The following is a 25,910-nucleotide window of genomic DNA, read 5'->3' as shown; positions in this document are numbered from 1 at the left end:
CTCAGTTTGTAAAGCTGCTTAATTGGAGGCATGTTTACCCTGGTTCCTTATTCACAGAATCACAGAATGGTTGAGGTTGGAAGGGACCTCTGGAGATCGTCTAAGTCCAAACCCCCTGCTCAAGCAGGGTCACCTCTAACACATCTCACAGGATCGCATCCAGGCAGGTTTTGAATATCTCCAGAGAAGGAGACTCCACAACCTCTCTGGGCAACCTGTTCCAGTGCTCTGTCACCCTAACAGTAAAGAAGCTTTTCCTCATATTCCTGTATTTGTTTGTGCCCATTGCCTCTTGTTTTTACACTCACCTTCCTCCTCGCCCAGGTAAGATGTCAATGTTTTGGATGAGGAAGAAATTTTTTTGTATGTTTGTGCCCTTAAGGAGCTGCTGACTAGCTACTGGAGCCAGATAACAGGAGGGAAAAAAATGCTGACAGTGAGTTTCTCAGCCTGAACAGTCACAGCCACCAGAAAGGTGGCATACAGTGCTTGGGAAAGGGAGTAATGTATAAGCAAACCTGGTCTGCTTGTCTGTGCTTACAGGGCTTTCACCACCTTTAGTGTACGAACAGTCCACTAAGCTGCTGACTGGAGTCTTGTTTTTTGTTTTTCTTAGGTCCAAGTTTATTACTGCAGAGCTATAGTAATAGATATCTTTTCATTTTCTGTTTCCCCATCTTGGCTTTTTTTTTCTTTTTCTTCCCCCCCCCCTGCAAACAGGTGATAATCTCTGTTCCTGCCAGTGATAATTGAGGTCTTGCTTCCATTGCAAATGCAGCACTCTCCCTCTTTAGAGTTTGGAAGTAGCCTTTAAGGCATTGTCTGCTTTCAAGGACCAGCTTTTTAGGGATTTTAGTTTCATGGCAGACTATCACCTCAAGGAAGTGAAGCAGTCTGTTCAAGTCATGGGAAGGCCTGGGTAAATTTTGCATTGCCCAGGGTTGTCTTGTGGGTACTTCAGTCAACTGCCTTTACAGGCAGCAAGTTGAAGTGTACTTACTGCAGAGTTTGTGAATGGAAGGCACGCTGCCCTTCTGCAGAGAGTGGTGAGGGAGATTGAGATAGGAAAACTAGAGAGGGATCCTCTGTGTTTCAGAGCAAAATATACTTCTCTTCTGCATCACGTTTTTATGCCTTTATGTTGCTGCTCTAAGATGGTATTTTAATAAACCACCTCATAGTTTTAATAAGGATGTATTCTACTGTTTCTTAAAGTGTGTTTATTTTTGGCAGTCTGATACTGCCACATGCAGAACAAGGTATTCTAATCCACCCACATGCATTACCTTGCTCCTAATTTGTCAACAAAACCCTGTCAGTGGTGGCAAGAGAATGAAAATTAAGGGATTTCTGCAGAATTGTAACCAATCACACTGTGCGGATTATCTGGATTAGGAGCACATTTGACCTGCAGATGTTGTACGGATTATCTGGATTAGGAGCACATTTGACCTGCAGATGTTGTACGGATATACTAATGCTCAGTTAGTCTTGTAGTAAAATATGTGTGTGTGTGAGGGGAAGAGGTTGAGCTCCTTAAACGAAAACAGAAATTTAATCCCTAAGTGTGGAAAAAAATGAAAATAGCACCACAAAGCACTGTGCAAGTTGCAAACCGTAAATGCTGTGAGATCTGAACTGTAGATCTTGAGGCAGCTCTTCTAGCAATCATTGCTTAAAGAATAAAAGAATTTGGGGCTTTCCTTCACTGCTGACTGTGACAAATGTGGAGGGTGAACTTCAGGATTTCAGATAACAGGAATGGTGAGAGGACAGTTTTTCACCTCTTGTGCTTTTTTCTTGTCAAAATGAGAAGCATTTCAGCCAACTGTATCAGAAGAGAGCTTGCATTTGTAAGAGGAATTCAATCCCTTTGCAAGTTAAGCTCAGGAGTGTACATTAGCGGGAAGCCACACTGGCCTGAAGCTTGGGACATGTTGCTCTTCTGGTTTTGTCACAGATCATCAAGCAGGCTATACCGCCTGTTCTGTTGCTGCTTAAGTGCATTTTTTTCTTGTACTCTGCTCAGTGAGAAGACCCTGTGACCCTGCCAGGTTCAACCTGGCTCCATGGGCTTCAGCAGCTGGGTCTTATATTGTGACTCCTCCTGCAGGGTCAATCTTATCTAGTGCTCTGCAGGAGTTTTCCCTCTTGTTATCAGAAAGTGTGTGCAGTGACACAATTCAGTCTTCTAAAGCAAAACTGATTGTCAGCAGACAAATAACAGTCAGGTCTCCTTTGTTATTGTAACCTGGATCTCTGCAGTCCTGAATCCTGAGCTTCTCCTTTCTTCGGGGAAACCTTGCTCGACCCAAGCAGATGAAAGCTGTAGATTGGGAAGAAGCAAGCCTGCAGCTCCTACACCCTGCCACTCTTGTCTTTTGGTGTTCTCTTACCAGTTTCACAGGCTGGCTTTCTAATAAAACCAGATCCCTTTGCTTCAGCTCCCCTGTCTGAAGGATCATCCTTCTGTTATTACAGCTCTGACTGTTCACTTTGCCAGACCCAGGGAGGGATGCCTCCAAGTCCTAATTACTTGTGTACCTGGCAAAGATCTTGGTGGTTGACTCTATCAAGACCAATGTGTCTGCAGTTAACTTTTCTGTGTCTGCATAGCCTCCAGTACTGATGTTCATTTATAGAATATGCTACTCATTATTTTTATATTATGTGGGTATCTATTATGCCACACTGTCTTTTAAGACAGGTGACAACAGAATTTCTCCTCAAATACCCTCAGATGATTTGTACATCCTGGTCCTTCCCAACTATTTATACTTGCCCCTCTTCCTCCTCCCTCCAAATATCTGTTCAGATAGTTGCATTTCCTTTGTGAAAGAAAAGTGTCCATATGCTAACCTGAGAAGATAAAGCCCTGTTACAAGGACTTGGTCACCCTGAGCAAGAGTTAAATGCAATGTAAGGAAAATGGGTGCAGAAACATGCCAGCTAGAGGGAATTGCAGGGGTTCAGGCATTCAAAAATTATATAATGCTCCTTAGCAGTACTTGCATGGTCTTTCCCTAGAAAAGCTTTTTTTTTCCCCCCCCATATCTGCTGTAGGTTATTTCTCCTTCAGTATCAGTACAACATCCAGCCAGGTGCTCTACAGTCTGAGGACCACAAGGAGTTTGTTTGATCCTGGCTGAGCAGTGGTGGGAATGGTTCTGCAACTCTTCTTGTGCAGAAAAATCCCCTTTGACACTGTCAAAGGTCCGGAGAGTTTTGCCTGGGCATGCTGTGTTGCTAACTGTAAGATACCAACATAAAATCCTGCAGTACTTAAAAATTCTCAGGAATGAGCGGGCCTTTATCTCAGTCTTCAGACTGGGACAGTTTGTAATAGCCATACTACCTTAAGCTTTTTGTTACCTCCTTTCATTCTTCCCTCCATGTACCTTCTGTCCATCCCAGTTAAACTACATCAGCCTCCTGCCTCACCTTATTCCCAGCTATTGAGCATCAGGTAGTCCTGCAGAGGTGGTAGGAGCAGATGCCATGCACGGATTGAGATTCCCAGGCCACCAGCGCTTGGAAGCTTGGGGAGCTCCACTCGCAAAAGGAGTGTGTAGCCCACTTTGTTCAATAAATGAAAAACCCCATGCTGGCATTCAGGGAAGTTAAACAGCTTAGGTGAGGTCTGTGGTGTGCATTGTGAGGTACTTTTGCTTTGTTTTTACTTCAGCTCTCCCCTAACCCCACCATCCTCCTCTTTTGGTCTTGGTCTCTTTCCTGTTGCCTCTCCAGGGATGGATGTGCTTGGAGCAGTGGCAACATCTCCACTCAGCAAATAGCAGTGGTGGTGCTGTGAGGTTTTTTCAGCATCTGGGAGAAATTAGGTGCTGTAGCCAGGGACAATTCTTTCCTTCTATTTAAAGCAGTAAATGCATGCTATGTGGAAATTTGGCTTTGCACTAATTCGTATTTTATTTGAGTCCTAATCTCCTAGGCTGTCTGAATAGTTATAGTATTAAAATATATCTGACTGAACCAAGTGAGTTAATGGGATGTTCATGGCTGCCAACTCGGACGGAGTTCTCCCTTGTGGTAGGACTGGTGTATAACTTACCTCTGTGGAATTTCTTAGCACTCTTAGCCCAAAGTGAAAGGAGCAGGTCACTGGAATTCACTATTACTTAGTCGTTCTGCAGGGAACTAACCTTTCATAAAAACAAAATGGGGAGGCGCTGTTTAAAATAAAGGCATTTAAAGTAACAGTAACTCGCAATGTATTTGACCATGTATTACAGTCAGTATTTTCCATTCCTGTTTTCCCTGCATTGTAAATAATGCCTATAGCAAATCTGCACAACTCATTGGGACTGTGCCACTTTATTCTGATTGTAGATATGTCCCATTGTTTTTTGCAGCAATGCACATTCTGTATTTGCTTAAATACGTAAATGTGCTAGGCTAATTTTACAGAGTAGGAGCCCTTGAATGTTTACATTTCTGTTGACTGCTTAAGTTGAAATGAGACTTTTACACTGTGCGCTCTTTGCAATTCATCTGGGGGCTCTTACTAGCTGAGCTTGCAGCAAAGCAGTTTACACATTTCTCTCAAACTGGCTGCCTGTACACGTGGGTTTCTTGGGATTGCATTGCAGTACAGTGGTGTGTTTTGTCAGGTCTGTTACCTGTACACACATACATGAGGGAACCCTTCAAGAGAGGTTGGTATGATGTATTTGCAAGCTCACTACCAGTATTGAGACAAGATCCGTGAATGCAGTGTCAATAGTTGTTCATGGAGATGTACATATTTGCGTGTATGTGTGCTTCTAAGCCAGTTTCTGCTTTGGCCATTCAACAGAGGCCAGAGGAGCAATTATACCTGCTGAGTATCTCGCCCTGTTTAGAGCTGCAGGTTAGACAGGTTCTTCCCTGGAAGGGTGACCATTGTGCATTTCTATACAGTCCTTTACAATGCTGTTTTGAGGTGCTACAATTCAGTGCCTTCATCTCTGGTAAAGAGAAAAATTCTTTCAAACCAGAGACAGTTTCAGCATCTGACAAAGATCTCTAAGGGTCACCGCTAATCCAGTTTAAGAAAAAAAACAAACACTACCCACGTAGTGCTGAGGAGGGAAATACCTCTTTGCTTTTGCAGGTTGAGGCTTACGCTGCAGGTTGGCATTTCAGCAATATTAACTTCATTAAAGCAGGAATTTAACACTGCGTTTTTGCACTGAAGGGAGGATGGGGAAGGATGCTGGGCTGGACTGGGGGAGGAGCGGGACCACCAGGGAGAGCTGATGTATCAGAATGTCTTCTTCCTTCAGCCTGGCATATACACGGTGTTTATGTGCACCTCTCAGTCACCACGCTAATGACCTTGCCTTCGTGCTTGGTATCTGAGCCTTCCCAAGGTTGTCTTTCCAACCTAATTAATATGCACAGAAATAAATAGGGGCTGTGGAGTGTGGGCAACAGATGTCTTTACTACTGTGGAACTGCTCTGTTGTCCTTTTTTCCTCTTCTGTCCCAGCATGTGTCATCACAGGATGACTCAGAGTATCTCACCATGCTTGCTGTCACTGTCTTTCCTCACAGCTAACTCGCATATTTCCCTAAATGCCTCTGGGCAAGGGATCATTCCTGAGCAACAAGGGAAAACTGACCCTGCTAACTTGTTGCAAAGGTGAAGGTTCCCTACCTTCTTTACAAGATCACAGTTAAAGCTGCAGTATTGATAGAGCCGGTATGAGACTTTAACCATATCCGACCCAGTTGGAAACGCCACTGTGCGGTAGTGACCTGTCATGAGGAGCAGTCGAGGTCTGGCTGCAGGGAGCCTGTAATGGAGTGAGCACCTTGACCTGGGACTGCTGAAATCCACAAAGGGACTGTGTATCATGCTTGTATTATCCCATTCTTGTTGTTAGCTGTGCAACTGGTTCCTAAAAACAAACTTTTATTTACTTTTTAAGGAAAGCTTTATAGAGAGACACTTGTCAGCTTAGGACAAGGGACAGGGGCAAGTCTGAGGGAGGTAACCAAACCCATTCATCTCACTGGCCAGGTTTTCTAGCATACTTTTCAAGGCAGCATTTTCTGATGTAAATGGACTTACAGAAGCAAAGGTGGTTGGTGCCTGCATATCCCCACCTGCCACCCCACCTTGCACACATAAGTGAAAAGGGAAATACAAGATGCAGTCTCTCTGTGATGCTAAAACCTCTGCCTCTCTCCTTGACAAAATAGCAAAACAACTTCTATATCACATTGTGTGCTAAATCAGTTTAACACCCCTCACTAAAATTCAGGGCTTCTGTCCAACAATTTCAACAGTGCCATTGTACTGTGTATACTGTGCTGTATACATACCTATGATGTGTCAAACAAAGCAGTAACTGGAAATATAGTTATATTAAAATTACAGCTGTGATCAGTACAGTGCAAGAAAGACTGTAGATGAGGAAATATGAGTTTTTTAGGGATTATGTCCTCTTTGTTTGTTACCAGTATTTTGCGCACAAGGCTTTGTGCTATTGTGGTGTGTGGAACAATTCTGGCTAGCGCCAGGTTTGATTTCTTTTACCTGAGGTGGAAGGAGATGGAAGTGATGTGTGGGGGATTGTTTTGCTTGTATGTTTGTTTTCTAAAAGCTTGCCTAAAAAGAAGTATTTGCTGTATCTGCACCTGTAAGGAGCTTTAATGTTTTGGGAAGATGGCTTTGAGGTGACTCAGAGCTCACTTGAATGCCTCTTCTAATGTTAGCCTATGCCAGTCCTTCATGCACAGTAGAAACACCACTGCAAGCTTTCACTCAGTTGTAATTTACATTAGGAAAATTTCACTTCTATTCTCCCCTTCCTCTTTTTTTTGTTTGACATCAGAAAGCAAAAGTCAAATTTCGAAGTCCAGACTCGTTTTGGGGGGCAGAAGTGTTTTTTTTTTTTCTTTCTTTCTTTTTCCTGCTCCTTTTATATCTCTTAAGTAACAAGCTCTTCAACTTGGCACTTATGTCACCTGTCAAAACACTTTCCTGGGCAAGACCAAAGAATGGAGTTAATAGTCACATGAATGTGCTCAGCTGGCACTGCCTCTGAAGCCTGAAACACCCATAAGGTGTTTTTTTTTTTTTTCCTTTAAGAGACTTGAGAAGGCTCAGGGAAAATCTTTCACTGGCTGAGTTGTTTGACTTTGATAATTGGTAAGTAGTGTTACAAAACATTGGCTTTGAAAGCAGCACAAAGCTCTTTCAAGATGTGTGCTGTTCACACTGCCTCTTGTTCTCCTTCTCCCAAACCCAGGTGGAGAGCATTTCTGTAGTCTTTTGAGGTAGGCCAGGGAGTTTCTATTTCTTTCTTTCTTTCATCTTTTTGCCCTATAAAAGAAGTTGGATCTGAGTAGGAGACATCAAACTCTCTCTGAAGATGACATTTGGGTTTGATACTCCTCCTCCTCACCATTTCAGAGGTTCCCATTCATATACAGAGGATGAAACCGGTGAAATACTTGACTCTGTCCACTGTTTATGCCACTCTCAACAGTAGTGCTACATGATGGTGAAGCAGAAGTTTGGGTAGGGCTTGCTCATTAAAAAAATCTTAATAGTAAGCTTGTTGCTTCAGAAAGCAAGAACTCTGCATTTTTGGCTCAAGTGTTAGGAAACTCTAGCTCAGCATCTCTTCAAGTTAGGACACAGCTGGGTTTCCTTTCATGCTATCCAGACTAACATGCATGCTGCAGTCCAAATGACCACACTCTTTCTTGCCCTCTCTGTTTTGCAGTTCGGCTTTTGTTTTAGAGTGCATTGTTTGAAAACAATTGGTATATTCTTCTAAGTACTTCATGAATAAGAATTTTTATTTCTTTAATATTAAATGCTTTTTCCTCCTGTCTTTCAGATAATGAATATGTTTTTATAGACCTGGAGCAGAAGCTTAGCAAATACTTTTTGAAGGAATGGAAGAAAGAGACAAGCAAAGTAAGACAGACGTTTAATTTCAGAAGCTACTGCTTTGATGTTTGACTGCTCAGTAAAATGGAAGCTCTTAAACTGAGGTCCATAAAGCATTTCTTGAATGTGGTCTGCAGAATGCTGTTTGGTAGCAAGGTGCTTTGACTTGCTGGGCATGACTTGCTGGGCATAGTTAATACACTGAATTAAAAGGAGCTAAAATAACATCATCTACAATTTTACCTAGGCAAGTAGTCACGTGGTTGTTACTTAATTGCTGCAGGAGAGGAGAAGGTCAGTCAGTCTTCCATTTGAATGAAGCCCAGTCTATGAAAATCTGGAGGTCTCCAGTTGTACATGAGCAAAACAGGCTAAATGACCTTTTGTGACTTGAACCATCCCAGTTGACATGAGAGAGGGGCCTGGAGCTATGGATTCTTTCAAAGTATATGCAGAAAGACAGTGGAAAGAGAGAGGAAAGATATTTTGTTTGAGAAGAGTCCTAGTTCTCTAAGACTAGCCATCACAGTCAAAGGAGGGAAAAACTATGTGAAATAAAGACAAGCCTATATAACTGTCTAGTACTGGTCATTCAAACATGATAATGCCTGTTTTGCATGTGGTATTATTAAAGGAGCTGCAGTCTAGAATGAAGTGTTGTATCCAAATACATTCTGATATGCTTGCCAATTCTACTACTTAGGAAGTTTGGAGATGACTAGGGAAGTTCAGGGATCTCTCTTATCCACTTCTGCTTCTTCCAAACAAATAACAAGTACTTTAAATACAACTCCCAGTCACGTGGGAAGTCTGTCTATCCTGCCACCAAGGGTTTCTTCCAGGGTAGGTGTTTCACATAGCTCTGATCAGGGGTATGCTTTGCAGTTACTTTGGGACTTGCAACGTTTTTTAAGTCAGGATAAGTGTTGAATCTGTTGTGTGAGATGAATCATAAGAGGCTAAATGAATTGCCCTTGGCAGTACTGAAGTCTGGGGCTGAGTTAGGCTATTGAACTAAGAGGCTGGGAAACACGATTTAATGCCTGTTGAAAGGTCTCAGCTGAAAAGCCCAGCTCTGCTGATGAAATAGGGTCACTATGCCCAGATTACAGAAATAAAATGTAAATATTTGCTTGATGATCAAGATTTTGCTGTCAGCATCAAAGATATGCATGGCATGCTGTGTACCTTCTCCCAGTGAGATGAATCTGATCCGCAAACTCTTGGAACTGCCCATGTGAGCAAAGATATCTGTACAAAAATTAAAGAAGTAGGAGGCAAAAGTAGACAAGACAAGAGAGTGAACTACTAAAGTGATAAGATGTCATCCCCCCATTTAAATACACCTGTAAGGCTGAAAGGAAGGCTATACTTAAAACAACAACAAAAAATCTTATTGGCTTTCTTTTAGCAAACATCTTAAACATGAAGCAGACATCAATGTCTCCTTTCAGTCTGTGGCTGTAGGAAGCTGTGAATAACTAAACATTAGCCCTGCCAAAAAAAAAGACGAATAGTTAGTATCACACTGGTGCACCTCAGCCTCTGGCAGTGAAGGCTGAATGTGTTACTCTTGCAGCAATGCGTGTGTCCCTGTTATATGATGTGGATAGTAGAATTAACTCTAGGTGTGTTCCGCAAATGGTATAGCAGTGCAAGTGTGGCATGCTGCCTGAACTGCTTTTCCTGGTACTTTCAGGAAGGTTATATTAAACTTGCTGTGTTCAGCATTAATATGCCTGCAGTGCTGCCAGGTGCTGAGCAAAGTAATATTGAGCTAGGCTGGGCATCCCCAGACTGTATTGGAACTCTTTTGTATCTACTCATCCTCCCAGTCCAAATTCTCCTGCTCTCCCTAGGATGTTTTGTCATTCATCCTGTCCGAATGTTTCGTGATGCTTCATTGATGGAAGCTTCAGTGATGATCAGATCCCCCAAAACCCTGCTGAACAGCTAGGTGTGGAGAATGAAGACAATATGGGGAATGAGCTTGGGGAGGGGAGTGTTACAAGAAGATAATAAGATGCTGCTGAATCTTTTTTTTTTTTTTTTTTAACATGTCTTCTCCCTCTGCTCAAGGGAACAGAGAAATTTAGCCCTCCTTTTGTGGCATTCTTTAGAGTACAATACTACGTAGAAAACGGAAGGGTGATAAGGTAAGTTCCCTTCTGCAGTAGTTAACTGTGTTTTAAATTATTTGCTGTGTTCTTAAAAGCAGGAAAAATCACGGGTTTTTTTGGTGAGCTCATCTCTGTGTTTGTGAGAACCCAAAAAGAAGTCTATGGAAGAAGTCTATGGACACTTGCCCTAATGGTTCTGCCAGTACATTCTTCTCTGGAAAAATAAAGAAAATAAAACAGGAGTCAAATGATGTGTCTTTTAACTAGTTGTCTAGGGTTTTATTTTCTCTGCAGCACATTGTTTTGAACCTGCCTTTTTCAGTTTTACATCCAAGTAACTTGAAAGCTGCAGTTATTGGATATTACTGGTTTGACAGACAGAAATTTCATGTTTGTTGTCTTCATACTTACTCTTTTTATATTCGATTCTAGCTGTTGCTTCTCTGTGCTACCCACAATGAATATGACAGCTTGATTTCTTTTTTTTTAAGGTCGTCCCAGCTGATCTCAATGCGGCCATGAATGTTTTCCCTTCCATACATGCTCCTTGTTATTCCTAGGAGAATTCTGAATGCTTCCTTACCTGTGTCTAGAGAGCAGGTTGAATGGTGACAGTATTGAAATACACTTAACAATCTTTTGATTGCATCTACAGCATGACAAGCATCAAATTAATATACAAAAAATAGCTATCTGTGCTTCAGAACACTTTATAATATTTTTGGTTCTTTCTTTTGTATCTGAGCAGTGCTCTCTGTAATCTGCTCCTGGAAGTGAATGGACTTTCAGAAGTGGGCAAAAGAAATGATTTCATAAGTTAGGATTTTGCATTTGAGTGGGATCCATTCACATGGAATATGGGCTGCACTCAAAACACAATCACTCTTGCTGCACCATGCAGAACAAATGATGAGTTAGTTAAATAAAATCTGTCAGGTGTTCATTTTTACATCAGCGCTACTGGTTTGGCTGTGACCCCAGGGCAGGCTAAGAGCTGAAAGCATTCGGGTGGATTAAAATAAAGCACAAGCTTTACTTAATATTTTGGCATTTGTCCTCATCTAGAAGAAAGCTTGTTGGTTTTTTGTTTTTTTTTTTTTCTCTCCACAGTCTTTCTTTTTGGATGCAGGGGAGTTTTCTGGAGTCTGTTTGGCTGTTAGGTGTTGTTTGTTTAGTTTAGTGTTTTGGTACAAAGATAGCAAAGCTTAGCATTCTCGCAGCCCCTACATACTCATACTCATTTGCACTAATAATTTAATTGGAGAGGTTTGTGGAGCCATACAGAATTAGGTATGTGACCCCCTTCAAACTACATACACTTTTACAAGAGGCTCTAGTGTCCAGCATTTCATCCATGTGAACCTGTCAGTGACCTGCTTTCCCTGTGCTCTCTTAATGGGGTGTGCATGCATTATTAATGGCATGCACTAGTTAGTATTATTAGGCTATCCCTGGTTTGTGGCTTGAGGAGGAGGACAAAAACAAGTGCAAGGCTCCTGCCTCCTTTGATCCACCTTGCAGGAACTAGCTGTTGAAAAGCACCTTGAGCCTAAGGCAAGGTGAAATGAAAAAGCAGTGCCAGGTTTAGAGGGGAAAGGAAGACAAGTGTGTAAGAGACACTGGGATTCAAGGTGGTTGATTCTCCTGATGACTGTGCTACAGGCTTTCCAGAAAAAACAAAGTGCTTGATGTAGTCAGCCTCTGAAACAGGTTTGATATGATTATCTTTCATCTACCTTCTGCACTAACTACTTAGATCTTATGCTCCTTAAGACAGAGGCTATCATTTCCCAAGTCTGTACAGAACCTAGAGTGAGAGGGCATTGATTATAGCTCCCTAAATGTGCTTAATTGTATCATGGTGACATTGGCACACATCAGGATGCCAAAGTTTAATTACTCCTCTTGCATGTATTTGAGAGACCTTGTCTGAGCCTGATCTTTTTTTCTCTTGCTCAAGCAAATCTGCCTTTGTATCTTGCAGTGACAAGGTGGCAAGGCAGCTCTACTACTGCCATCTCAAGGAGCAGGTACTGAGGTCTCGGTGCAACCACAAAGAAGAAATCTACTTCCTGCTGGCTGCCTACAGCTTACAGGCAGACTTGGGCAACTACAAGGAGGAAGTCCATGCTGGCAAATATTTTGAACCTCAGGCTTATTTCCCGCAATGGGTACGTTTGGGGGGGATCTTTCTGTTAATAGTTTGTGTAGACAGCAGGAGCTATGGAAAGGTGATACCTAATTGTAGCCATGCAACTTCCCTGGGGTCCTGCTCCAAAGGATGTGCAGAGTGGGTAGAGCTTTGGCCTGATTCTCACTCAGAAGCTATATCCCTCTCCCTCTTCACTGGATATCGCTGCCCAGTCCTCCTGGGCTCCTTCTGAGCGAGGTGGGTGGTACATGTTCTCCCTCAGTGAGGAAATGTGTTGGTATCAAATGAATGACTCTGACAGCATAGCTGTTTTTGTTTAAATCTCTGTGGCTTAAAAGTAGTATATCAGAAAGATCTGCACAGACTAAGATCTGTAGAAAACCTCAGGGCCATGAAGCTAAGTAAATTTCTCTTTGGTCTTAGCTCCTTAATGTTTACCTCTGGGATGGCTAGATCCAAACCCTAGGGGGTAGTACTGCCTTACAGTGCCTTTGGTGCTTGCTTTGCCATTCATCTAGGGCCCAATTGTAGTAAGAGAAAAGGGAAGGGCCTGGAAACATTTTTTCATGTTTGTTTATAACCATGTGCACATTGGTGTTTGCCCTCCAAAAGTAGCAAACAGCTTAGAAGGCCAAGAGCTGGTTTAGTCACTGAACCAAAGCAAATTAGCTGTGAATCAGGAGTTTAAAAAAATAGTCTCTCAGAACTGATTACTTGCAGAGAATTCTCTTCTTGTGGTGAAAAGATCAAGAAAACTGTCCATAAGCACTTCAGTGACCATAAAAATGGAAGGGGAAATGAGGTTTGTTATGGACGTGAGAACAGTGGTCACCCCTCAATGTCATCTGCTGGCGAAGGATGTTTCACAGGAACCAGACAGACTGTCTTGCAACCCAACTTAGTTTTGGAGCCCCTTTCTCTGCTCTGACAGCTGGTGTTAGGCCAGCTGGGGCCTTGGGATAGCTGCCAAAAAGCCTGGATTCCTCTGGTGATTGGATCTGTGTCCCTGGGCAGGTCACTTCTCCCCTGCAAAGCGGTACTGTCCCCCGGCTTCAGGGACAAAGTTCAGAGCAGTAGACAGGGGTTGTGTCAGGGAGGCAAGGCTGGTATACACACTTTTACATGAGTGTTAGCCTGCCTGCCTTACTATGCAAAAATGCTCCGTTCTCTCAGACAACAGACCTTCATCCCATGCCTTTCCTAGCTATCGGGTACCTGGCATTACGTAGCTTACAGAGGGCTGGAAAAGATGGGTGTGATATGCGCTGTTTATGAGGCAGTTAAAAGTCTTATCACAGAGCATTGCTCATCTGGCAAACATTGCAAACGCCGAGGCAGAGCCCAGCTCACCTGCACTGAGCCACAGCCCTAAGCAAATATGTGGGTGATTTATCATTATAAAGAGTGAAATCTGGCAGTCATGGGGACGCTTCTCTCCCTGCCCCCAGGCTCCCCTGGGGAGACACTGCGTGATCTCCTCCACAACACCAACACGTGCTTGAGATCATTTAGCCAAAGGCTGCCACAACCCTTGTTCGAGTAAGAGGCAGTGCTGCTCCAATGTGAGCAACCCAGCTTTGAACTGCAGAGTTGGCACTTCTCTTTGTGCTGATGTTGCACAGCTAATTGCATCAATGTTGTTCTTGACAGAGTCCAGCTTTCCTTGTGGGAGGATAACTAATCACGTGAGCTGGCATGCAGAAAAGGGTAGAGATGTTACAGGATAGAGTAAGGGAGGGACTTAAGTTAAAATGGAAGGGGGAACTGATTGATGAGGACTTGATAGTTTCAAGCTAGGACAGACTGCTTCTGGCAGGATGTTCTCAGATACCTGATGGGATCTAGTTTTAAATGTCCTGAATGATGGGGGTGGTTTATGAATAGAATCCAGCCAAAGTCCCACTTATCTCTCACTGCTGCTCCCAGCCTAGAAGGGGCCTCTCTCGTGCAGGAGCAGACTGGGCTGCACTGTAGTATTGCAGAGAGAGCACATGCAGCCACACATGGGGATTGGGTGCTCGCAGGACAAGGGCTAAAGGTCCAGTGTAGGATTCCCTGCTGCTTAGTGAAGTCATGTGTCTGCCAGCTGCTCCAGATGGGTACAAAATATCTTGAGGTAGGGTTTTTGTCCCTTTTGAGGATAGAAATGCTAAATAAGCCTAATGTGTTTCTGGTCTTAAAAACAAATCCCTAACCACCTAACATTTCTGCAGTGTTTGGAGACGTTGCTGCTGATGATCATGTGGGCGTTCGGAGCAGTATTAGTTATCTTCCCATAAGCCTTTAAGCTTAAGAATAAAAAGAGCTGACACAATCCCCATAGTCTCAGTCTGTTATGATTTTGCCCTCTAGGAGTCTGTCTGGAGACATCGGTATCATCTGGGCTGCTTTAAATGCTTTTTCTTCAGGAAGGTAGGGGTGAAGTTGAACTAACTTCTTGAGCAAACATTTGAATATCCTCCAGCTCCAGTCTAGCCCTTGCTGTTGATCACAGCTACCTCCCATGGGAATTATTGAAGTTGCTGACTTGTTTGTTTCCCTCATGGTTTAGATAATTGCAAAGAGGGGGAGTGACTACATCTTGAAACATGCCCCAGAGATGCATCGAGAACAGCAAGGCCTGACTGCTAAGGAAGCAGTGCTGAAGTTCATTAAGGAGTCCTGCTTGTTGGAAGATGTGCCTGTCCACTTCTACAGGCTGCAGAAGGTTAAAAAAAGCTTCTTATTTTAAACTTCTCTTCCTCTTTTAAATGGGTACACAGCTGTATTTTTCACTTTCTGTGTTTGTTTGAGGGATTGCTGCCTCTGGTGCTGAAAGGCCAAATGAGTCTAAAATTTTCAGCTTTTTCTTACTCAAGCTTGCTTAATGCACTTTATTTTTATGTGCTAAGAGAGTTTAGGTCTAGAAATAGGACTAAAGAGATGTTTTCTGTTTCACTTAGGTGAGTGAAACCTGCTCATGCAATTAGGATTTGCATGGACCTTTTCCCAAAAGGAGATAGTCCACTTCGTCAGACTTAAAATTAAGCTATTCAGCTGTTCATACTTGGTCAGAATCATGGGAGGTATCTGTGTCCTTTGACCAGATCTAAAAAAAGTTACTACAGAAACACAGAGAAGAAAGTCTCTTGTCTTCTGGAGGAAATAAGTTCCAGTTTGGTCTCTAATCCAGTGTTAGTTTAAATTCCTCACAAACCATAGCTTCCCCTCTTACCTCTCCTTTGTCCTCTCTGTTTTGATACGAATGCTATTAATGATGCAGTCATAAGAGAGTGTGGGTTACACTTGAAGGCTATAAGAAATCCAGCTGGCAGGACATAATACAATTTATGTCTGAAGGCACTGGGGGCGTGAAATGGGTTGCCCTTAATATCCAGATTCCTGACTTGAACTTATTTTAAGCATTGTTAACTCCTTCATGTGTTGTTCAATTCACAATGTGCTCTTCTACCTGCTGTATAGCATGCAGGAATGGTTAGATATCTTCCTCCTAGGTGATACCTGGGTCACAAAGCTCCTGATCAAATGCATAGAGGCGCTGGGGTGAAGTGCCAGTGCTTTAGCTGCCCTAAGATTTCAAGAGCTGTCACCTCTTGTTTCAAGCCATCTTCATGTCTCCTACTGAGGTTGTGAACTCTGAAAGAAAACACTGACTGCCCTGAGCCCTGCATTTTTCCTCCAGACCAAGTGTTGATTTATGAAAGCTCTTTGCCTTTAGAAGACAAACTATTTCTTAGTCACTTTAAACTGCGGTTCTACTGGACATGAGTAGTAACCGAGAGGGGGAAGAAGGTGAGGTAAATGTGATGACTTGACAAACCAGATGAGGAGAGAAAGTTCCAGTGTAAAATTTGAGGTCTGTGACTCCAGAACTTGTTCCTCAACAATTTTCTTCCTACTTTTCCTCCTGCCATGGCAGAAGAGAGAGACTGAGTGAACTAGTTTGGGATTTTTTCTTTTTTTTTTGTTCTTTAAGCAAAAAAATCTCCTTACTAGAGAGCAATTATGTTATACCAAGATAGAGCATGAGGAAAAACAAGTCAGTATTCCAGCTAAGCCTTGAACATTTAAAACCATCTGCTGCCTACACTGAGACCAAAAGGTTAAAAAGAAGGTCCCTGTAACTGTGGGCATTGATTAGCTCCCTTCTGGCCAATGTACATCTGTGATCCAGCAAGCACCTGGATGGGAACAGGTGTGCTGTGGCAAGGGAAGGGGACAGAGATCCCTTCTATTTTGGACCCTCTGTCACCTGGAGAACCATGTGTATTCATGGGGATGGCAGAGGCAGCACATGGCAATAAGAGGGAATCTGTTACAAATTACCTCTGAGAGCAATAACTGTCCATACACTCAAATGACTGAAGCTACAGGATTCCCTGTCCAGGGCGGTCTGGAGTGTTGGGTGTTTGCTGTTGGCAAAATGCTTGAGACCCACAACATGGGGGGATTCATAGGTGTTTCTTATTGCAGAGAATTTTTCAAGAGCCAACAAGGTAATGTGCTTTTTAGAAGCACAATAAAAAGTAAATGAGCAGGATGAAATGCTGATGACATTTGCCTGGTGAGCAGTCCTGCTACCTCTGTTGCAGTAGGTGCCGAAACAGGAGTGTGGTTTTTGTAGATTAACCTTTGACTCCAGGCTCTTCTGTTCTCTTAGGATAAGAAGGAGGACCGCCCGACAGTTATCCTGGGCCTGACCCTTAGAGGAATGCACATCTATCAGGTAACAGACTGCCATGAAAGCCTTCTGGCGTAGTGTTTAACTCTGTGCAGCCCTCCTGTTCTTCCCCCCGCCACAACTCCTCTGCCTGTGTGCGCCAGGCTCCGCATATCTCACGTTCCTGATTGTTTGCAAATTCTTTGCACATCACTGACTCCACCCTGTAGCTGTCAATCCCTGTGTCACTCTGAGTTTGATGTGTTGCAGGAGGTGAATCACGTTCGTCAGCTCCTCTATGACTTTCCCTGGTCGCACATCGGGAAGCTAGCATTTCTGGTGAGTATGACAGAACGGAGGCCATCTGGCACGGGGCTATCAACCTGGGACCTGGCAAGGCTGTTGGCCTACCCAAATTGCCATGTCTAGTCCTGTTACTAGTATGCATAAGATTGCAGCTATCTCTGTCAGTTATGTGACTGAAAACATGTTCTTGTTCACTGCTCTGGTATCTCTCCTCTTTATGCAGGGAAAAAAATTTGAGATCCAGCCAGATGGTTTGCCCTCTGCACGGAAATTGGTTTATTACACAGGTTGCCCCTTCAGGTCACGGCACTTGCTGCAGCTCCTCAGCAATAGCCACCGACTCTTTCTGAATATCCAGCCAGTGTTGAAGCAAATCCAAAAACTGGAGGAGGCTGAAGGTATGTGACAGGAGAGCAGATGACTTTTGATAAGGGTAAGAGTATGGCATGTTAGTCTCTCTGCTGTGGCTTCACAGTGGCTGCTCTCTAATTGATGGTATTTCTGCCTTAACAGAAGACAGTGAGAAGAATAGAAGTCTTAGATTTGTTTCAAGTCAATTAGTGGGAAGTGGTTTTGGTCCTGCCTTGCTAGATTGTGATCAGAAAATGTGTGTGTGAGCAGTGAAGGGGGAATTTCTCCCTTTAAGAGGAGGTCTCTGCTCTCTGGGCTGTCAGTTTTTGCACATTTGACACATGCCTCTGAGATAATGTAATCTTGAATAAAAAGCTTTCAGCTGGGATAAGATTTTCCTTTGTTCAAGGAGCAGTACAAGTTGTGAGCCTGTGCCTTTTTTTTTTTTTTTTAGTGCCCCTTTACTAAACAGTGTTTGCAGTTTAGTCTATAATGTCAACCAGTTAGGAGCTGCAGGTGCCAGAAGCAATCTGAGAGCAGATAAAGGCTCCCAGAACTTATCTTCTCTGTAGGGATGGTGTTTGAACTCTGAGAGTCCCTGGTATCCTTCTAGGGAGACTTCAGTCATTTCATCCCCTTCCTGTTTGTTTCTTTCCATTTTTCTCCTCTCTGGAACCCTGGCTCTCATATAAACTTCTCAGCCCACCTCTCTCCCATGCCTGTTTCTGAATGCATTGCATAGGCCCTCTCTTGGAGGATTTTTCCCCTTTTTTATAGCCTTCCTCTGACTGCTTTTTGCCCCAGTTCTTTCCTGGCTGCTGTTCCCTGTGTTCTCCATTAATGTGTTCTCTATCTTCTGTGGGGTTTGTAAGACTTTTATCAGTAGCTTTAAGCCCATCAGGAAGCAGAAGTCAGTAGAAGTCAGCCAGCAGTAGTCATTCCTCTTGTATGAGGACTTAGCCTTGTTCCATCCAATGAGAAGTCAGGAAGAAACTCCTCTCTGTGGTGTAACTCAGTTATTGTCCATCTCAACTAATACTAAAGAATTTATATCCGTCTCTGAAGTGGTGGTTTCTTGTTGTGTGGAATCTGTGTACAGAACAAGGTGGCCATCTCATCTAACTTGGTCATTTTCCTGTCTCTTCCTTTAGTGGGGTTATACAAATGGCCTTAAGCTGTGTGAGTGCAGTCAGTGGTGCATGATACTCATCTGTACAAAGACTCACTAATCAAATGCCTGTGGGCAGAAGGCTTGAGAATTACCTTCACAAAACTTTCACACTGTTTCGAAGGCCTCTTTTTGGTGATTCCCTGTAGTCCACTCTGGTTCCAGATAATAAAATGGTGGTGCTTGGGCAAAAATTGCAACTAAAGAGCTGCAGTATTAAAAATACTGTTCCTTATAAATGTTCAGAGTCAAAATGAGATCTACTTTTTTCTTACTTGGTATATATCCTGCCACCTGACTAGCTGCTATTTCTTTTCCCTTTTTCTAGTGGCCTCCATAGGGCTATCCTATGTGAGCACTCATTCCTCCTGGTCCAGTGGATATGTAAACATTCAGGCTTTCTTCTTTAATAGATAGATTCCCATCTTGTTGGAAGACTGAGGCATTGCAAACAGTGAGTCTTCCCTGGACTTGTACTAGAGCAGTTGCCCTGTCTTTGCTGGCATTTTGAACTCTTCTTTCCTTACCAAGCACTATTTCAGGAGAGCTCTGCTAACATTTATTGTCTACAGTGGGTCAGCACCTAAGTACAGGTCTTGCAACATTGTGGTAATACCTGGGGACATGGTTCAGTTGCCCAAACAGAAGTAGTCAAAGTGCCCTGGTGCATTTTCTCTGCCTTCTAGCTCCTGCTTTAGGGTGGGACAGGTTTTTTCCTAGGTTGTCCTGCATTGTCTGCTAGTGTCTCATGGATTTCTTGGCCACCCTTAGCACACCCCTCTTCAGGTAACACATACCAGCCCTGGAAGAAGTGATTAATAAGTGCCAACCAGGCACCCCCTGCACAACAGGGGATCCTGTTCTTGGCTGTCTCTACACATTGGTGACTGTTTTGAGGAACAAAGTACTCTGTTTTAAACACTAAGCGCTTAGGTTATCCAGGTAACACAGGTCTTTTCCTTTATTCTGTAAGCTAATATTTTCTGTACTATAACTGTCTATACCTGCCTGTTCTAATTCATGAGATACTGGTCTTACTGTATCTATGACTAACTGTAATTCTGTTATAGCCAGCTGGGCATCCAGGTATCTGTTGAGCAAACAGAATTCAAAACTTCCTGTCTTTGTTCAGTAGCTGCAGTAATTGTTTCTTAACTGCCAAGTTTTGCCAGTACCAGAACTTACTGATTATTTTTTGCTGCCATTCCTTCTGTCTTGCTTAGCTTTCCCTGGTTTCTCATGTCTTTCTTTCTCAGAGAAGAAGCGCTACCGGGAGTCCTACATCAGTGACACGCTAGACATGGACCTGGACCCATCTGATAAGAACTCACATGGCAGCGGGAGCAGTGGAGGTAGCCGGAGGGATAACCATCTCTCACGCCAGTCCACAGGAAGTCATGGCAGCTCTCACACATCTGGCATCGAGGCTGACTCAAGGCACCGGGTATCTGTGGAAATGTCAGTGGATGAGCCCTTCAGCATTGATAGGATACATAGGAAAGAAAAATCCTGCAGCTCGACCATCAGCTATGGTAGCTCTGGCATTGACAGTGGCAGCAAAGGGAGGGCTGAAGATGACTCTCAAGACGATGGTAAGGAATTTGGAGATGTGGAGCAACTTTTAAGCATTCTGTTGTCTTCTCCTGCAGGAGAATGGGGAGTAAGAGAATGTGAAGCAGCTTGGAGCAGAAGTGTAATGCTAATCCTTCTCCTGTGGCTCTTTCCTGCTAGAGCTTGAGCTGGCAGTAGATGAGCCTGAGGAGATGCCTGTAGATGAGCCTTTAGAGGGAGACCAGTTAGAGGAGGCCACTGTGGGAGAATCTGTTGATTCCCTTCATCTAGATGCTGCTAGCTGCCAAGGTGAGATGGCTTTCTACTACTACTCAGTGCTTTTCTTTAGGCCGTAGCTATAGGGAAATGCATTTGGCAACCCAGGCATGAGCTAAAAGATCTAAGAAAGCTCTATCTTCACTGCTGTACTGCACCAGAATTTCAAGCCAGCTCCTCTGGAAGTTAAAGGCCTGCACTCTATACTGTGCGGTGCTCCTCTCCTGTTTGCTTCTCAGGGTCTCCCTTTTCCAAATTTACCAAGCTTATTTTATTTATATTCAGTTAACGACAAAAAGACAACCGAGGCAAACCTTTTGTAGTAAAGGAATTTAAATTAAAATCTTATATACCACAAAACAGCCAAAGGGTTCAACGACAGGTTAATGGGCCAGGCACAGGAAATAACAAGTGAAGTTCTGTGGCTCATGTTATAGGGAAGGCTAGACAGTAGGCTCACATAGAAGCTGTCTGGTCTTATGGGATGTGAATGACATGTAGCCCTTCTGGCAGAGCGAGATGAGTGAATATGGGCAAGCTGGTGAAAAGCTGTGGGTTTTGGGTGGGCGGAGTTTAATGTTGATCCTTAAGGGCAAAGAAGTACTTGTGAGCCAAACTCACAGAGCATTGGGAGTGCTTACTGATGTGTAGTTATATTATTAGAATAGCACTGCTTGAATGTAGCCTATGAGAATGACTTCCCTTTCTCCAGTAGCCAGTAAAAACTCCAACCTATAGTTCTCTTTGTTTCCTCCCTTTCCTTTGCAGCTATTAATCAGGAATCACTGTCTGTGGTGCAAGTCACACTAATAAAAATGAGAGGTCAGAGTGTGGAATCCCTTCATCAGGTAAGGAGAGATGCTTGGCAGGAGAGTTTGTATGTGGACATTTAACCAACTTCTAGTGTAATGGAGACAGCTGTAAATCAGGTGAACTTGGTTGGTCTGGATTTAACTGATTTAAATAGTGTAACTGAAAACAGCTGTTTCCCAGCTACTGTTATCAGGGATAGGATAACAGTAGCGTTTGAGTCCAGAATAGTATAAAGAGGTTTGGAGTGATCAACATGGAAATCTTGCAAGCCAGCTATTATCTCCCTTAGGCTTCCAGAGAGGAAATGGAGAATAAGCCACTTACACATTTTTAGTGCAACATAGAGCCAAGACCATCCATGCAGTTTGGATGTGGGTTCCAAAGTTGATCATTTTCCTGCTCCTGAAGCTGGAAGGAGCTCACATCGGAGCAAAACCAGACCCTCAAGTTCTAATTACTATCATTTCTGTGATTACACTATGTGTGCTGGACTCTCTGTTGTCAACATCTTCTTTTCATCAAACCCTTGAGAAAAAGGCAACTATGTATGGTAAAATATGTTATATCATAGGTTGTGGAAAAAGCTTATTTAGTTTTTTTAAAGGCCAAACATTATTACTTTTCAAAGTGGAGCTGTACCCACAGGGGTAGAAACATTTAAAAATGTCTCTACTGTTTCTTCTCTCACTGAATCCAAATCAGCCTTATCTGCTCAAAGAATTTTAAAAATCTGTTCATTCTTTTCCCCTTTACTCCCACTTCTTTTCTGATCAAGGACTTCAGTCACTACTTAGGACTTTTTTTTTTCTTCTCTTTTCATGCCTCCTACTGGACCCAGTCAAGAATGGTAAGGAATTTTCACTTAGCACTTAACAGACTATTTTGGTTTGTAATTGTTGGTTTATTTTTCCCCGAAGATGAAGACTGTGCCGTACAAACTGTGATGAACTTATTTCTGTATTTCAGTGGAAGGACTGAAGTGTGCAAGGCAGAGAGTGAGCATCTTTTAAAGTGTGATTTTTAAGTTGTAACTAAACTGTACAGGACTGTGTTTCTCACTGTTGGCTGGATCATACTGTGTATGTCTGTTCCTGAGAGCACAGTTAGTCAACATAGGATTTCATCAGAGTATTTTTTTTAATTCCCATCCAGTGTGTAAGAGTAGTGGGACTGGGAGGCAGTTTTCTGTATTGCTCACAGAAGTGTTTTGGTTTAAATGTCATATTCTTGAAATCAGCCTCAAAACTAGCTTTTGAAAGCTAATTGTCAAGAGGCAGAACAAGAAAAACTAGCTGGGAAAGTTGGAAATTTATCAGGTGATTAGTAATTCCTCCATAAAGGCGAAGTTGCTACAGCTTGTGTAGAACAACACCTGCATCTGAGAATTACTGTTGGTTCGTTGCTTCTGTTTTCTTCATTTCTGAATAATGTTATGTAGATGGAACTGTATGTGGCACTTACTGAATTTTGGAGACCTTAACCTGTTCATTTGCATAGTTGCTTTCTGAACTTCTTTCAGCTCATGAGACTTTAATTAACCCATCTAGTGGGTTCAAGCACTTGGGATTTTTTTGTTTTGTTTTGTTTTTTAAATGTATACTTTGCCCATGAGTGAGGCTGACTGCACAGTTCTGCCAAGAAGTGTCAGTTCATTAGATGTTATTTGTGTGAAGTGTTTAGTCCAGTGTATTGGACACTGAGGACATAGTGTACAAAGATCAGGATCTGGCTCAACATGGCAAGGCAGCTGAGTGCGCTTGTAATTTTTTAATTGTTCACAGCTTCTTCGTTAAGCCAGTGTCTTTCAAAAGGCCAAGAGGATGATGTGAAGGAATGGAAGAACAATTTTGGAAAGCTTAAGCATGCACAGCCATCATCCTTAGGCTGTGTCTGAGCTCATCATTTTTATTCGTGTGTGTCTTACTAAACTGACAGGTCAGACCGCCCAAAGGCAGGAGCTGCACAGACCAGCACAGCCAGAGTTTGGATGATATATGTCTTTACAAGCACCGGCATCCGCCACTAAGTGCCATGCTGTCTTCGGACACGTCTCACAGCTACACATTTGGCTGCACCCTGGAGGATAAGCTGGCTATCTACGGCTGTGTTTATTCCACAGCAGACTGCAAAACCAAGTCTGCCCTTTATGGGAAGCGATCCATGAACTGCCTCTCCTTGGATCTTCTGGGAGAGGACCAGCTCCCAGAGGAATTTGTGGTGTAATGAGATTGGAGCTCCTCCACATCAGGGGACATCTCATCATGGAAACAGAAGTGATTATATATACCTCATTAACACATGTGATGTCAGTCTGGTTCTTGCTGGAGATTTTAAGTATCTTTGTTACTCAGCTCCATAATCAGTAAGTGACATCACTTCTGCAGACCTGACTACAGGGCAAATTAACTGGAGTATAGCACTTAATTTGGCATTTGAAGTGTCGGTTTAGAAGAAAATGGAAGTGGCCTGCACCATTAGCAGTGATATAACTGATGTAAAACCCCCAAATAGTGGACCAAAACTGATACTGAGTTGTTAAAGAAAACATGTCAAAATGGATTTACCAGATAGAAATTAAATAGTCCATGTCAGTTTAGCTTTCTGCCTTTCTCTTATGATCCATTTATGTTAATGCTAGTACACGAATAGATTTGTTGCCTTGAGTCTGTGCTGCTTCAACCCTGCCAACAGCTGTCAGGCCAGGGTATACCCCGAGTATATTGGGAGGTATGTGTATGGAAAAGTCCAGCCTGTTCTCTTTGTAATGAACAAAAGTCGCCCGTTTGCTTTACTGGGCACAAGACCTGCTCTACTGTGAGTTTATTTCTAGGTGTTTTTGTTTTGTTTTAAGCATCCAGCCAAATATAGTGTGGGTTTTCTGTTTTCCTTCGTTCTGTCTTTGTTTACCTTTTTTTTTTTTTTTTTTAATGCAAGAAATGGAACTGTCAGCTGTCTACTACTTCCATGATTAGATTGGTAGGTAAATTCTTATATCCTATGAGAGATGGGGGAGAGGAGAAAAGAAGTGACTTGTCTTCTGTCCTCTTAGAAACAGCCAAGATGATAATGCTAATTGACTGGCTCTTAAAGATGGGAGTGTGACTGGAAAATTTGTCCAAGCATGATCACTCCTGACTCTGAATCATACTTTTTAGGTTGTTCTTTATTTTTAATAAATCTGTTCCTTAGAAATTTTTATCCTTTGCTTAGGAGGCAAGTATGGGCTGGAGAAAGTCGCTTTGGAAAGGCAAATCAGGTAGTTATTAGTGACTTTGTCCAATTTAGTCCATAGGGTGTGCAAGTGTGAGTGAATGATGCTGTAGGGCCCATGATGGTGGAAGTATAGTGGGATTGTGTGTCAAGCCAGGAGAACATGTATGATGATTTTGAGTCCTACAGAGCTGGCTATGCTGGCTCTCACTGATACAATAGCTATGATTATGCTGTTTGATTAAAGCATTTGTTTGGTGTGAAAAACATCTTGTCACCTTCTAGCAGCCAAATAAAGGAATATTTATTTGATTTTCTTCCCTACCTCCCCTTCCTCCTCTCCCTCCTTCCCCCCGAGTTGATTCCCAACATTTTTTTCCATTATTCCAAGCAAAGCCAAAAATGCCACCACAAAATACTGAAGATATTTTTCCTGTATCCAAAATAAACTCTGCTAAATGGATCTAAATGTTTAAAGAGCATCTGTCTGCTCATGAACAGGCTAGTCTAGCCTCCTGCTACCTGGGGCCTGTTTGGCTGTATTCTATGGAGAGGGGCATATCCAAGACCCAGGAGGCTGGTGGCTGTACTGCATGGAACAACCTTGTTCTTCCACAGAATGAAACCAGCTGCAGCACTGGATAGATGAGTCTTACTCTGGTGCCCATATTTTAATGAAAAAGCAGGGAGTTCTGGTGTAACCTCTCTGCTTAACTGTTGCTCTCCCACACATGCTGATGTATAATTATTTGTGGTTCTGTCAACAGTCACTTACTGGAAAAAAGTTTGAAGTGGGAATAGCTGTTTGGAAAGCTGTTATAAAACATGTGATACATATGCTCATAGCCATTCACACTTGTTTTCTCAAAGGCAATCACATTCATACCTGCTTCAGCCTGACCAGCTTACCTGAAATGTTTATTACCATTAATCAGCTTGGTGTTTTCTTTCTAGTGTTACCAAGCATTAAATGGAATTGGTGAAAATGAGTGTGTGTTGAAACTCTGGGTATTTCTATTTTTGCTAAGATGACATGAAAACCATATTTCTACATACACTTGAACTCTTGTTGCCACTATTCCAAAATGCTGTAATGTTAGTGTTGCTGGTTTACAAAATGTACCAATGCCTAAAAACAATGTAATTGGTTCTTGTATGTGCATTCATTGCTTCTGATGCCTGTATGTACTTGGAGGGGGGGAGGGAGGGTGTATTTATTCATGGCTTGTGGGGAAGGAAAACTCTCCAAGTTTGACTTCTTCTTTCAATTGTCTACACAGCTCCTTCCAGTACTATAAGTTACATATGTATATGAAGGGGAGACTGGACACTTTTTTTGTGTGTAGACTGAAAATGAATTAATGAATATCTTACAAGCACTGTGAATATCTGTTATG

At 42.7% G+C, this 25,910-nt stretch overlaps 1 protein-coding gene across 2 annotated transcripts in view; it reads left to right on the top strand.

The window, feature by feature from the left end:
• Positions 1-25,710, top strand: part of FRMD1 (FERM domain containing 1) — a 48,110-nt gene extending 22,400 nt beyond the window's left edge. Inside the window, exons 4-15 of one of the 2 annotated variants that reach the window (XR_010883881.1) lie at positions 7,854-7,933; positions 9,986-10,062; positions 12,011-12,197; positions 14,730-14,885; positions 16,839-16,904; positions 17,109-17,177; positions 17,368-17,542; positions 19,920-20,255; positions 20,395-20,523; positions 21,259-21,338; positions 22,221-22,298; positions 23,239-23,277. Coding sequence is in view for 1 of the 2 variants with exons in the window: in XM_067294729.1 (XP_067150830.1) it covers positions 7,854-7,933; positions 9,986-10,062; positions 12,011-12,197; positions 14,730-14,885; positions 16,839-16,904; positions 17,109-17,177; positions 17,368-17,542; positions 19,920-20,255; positions 20,395-20,523; positions 21,259-21,338; positions 23,239-23,526 (1,643 nt within the window). In the remaining variant the exon portion in view is untranslated. Of the gene's footprint in view, positions 1-7,853; positions 7,934-9,985; positions 10,063-12,010; positions 12,198-14,729; positions 14,886-16,838; positions 16,905-17,108; positions 17,178-17,367; positions 17,543-19,919; positions 20,256-20,394; positions 20,524-21,258; positions 21,339-22,220; positions 22,299-23,238 lie in introns of both variants that reach the window. The other variant, XM_067294729.1, reaches the window with a different exon arrangement.
• The last annotated feature ends 200 nt before the right edge of the window (positions 25,711-25,910 follow it).

The sequence above is a fragment of the Apteryx mantelli genome, chromosome 3, assembly GCF_036417845.1.
Source record: "Apteryx mantelli isolate bAptMan1 chromosome 3, bAptMan1.hap1, whole genome shotgun sequence".
NCBI lineage: Eukaryota > Metazoa > Chordata > Aves > Apterygiformes > Apterygidae > Apteryx > Apteryx mantelli.
This window is presented reverse-complemented; position numbering and strand designations above follow the sequence as displayed.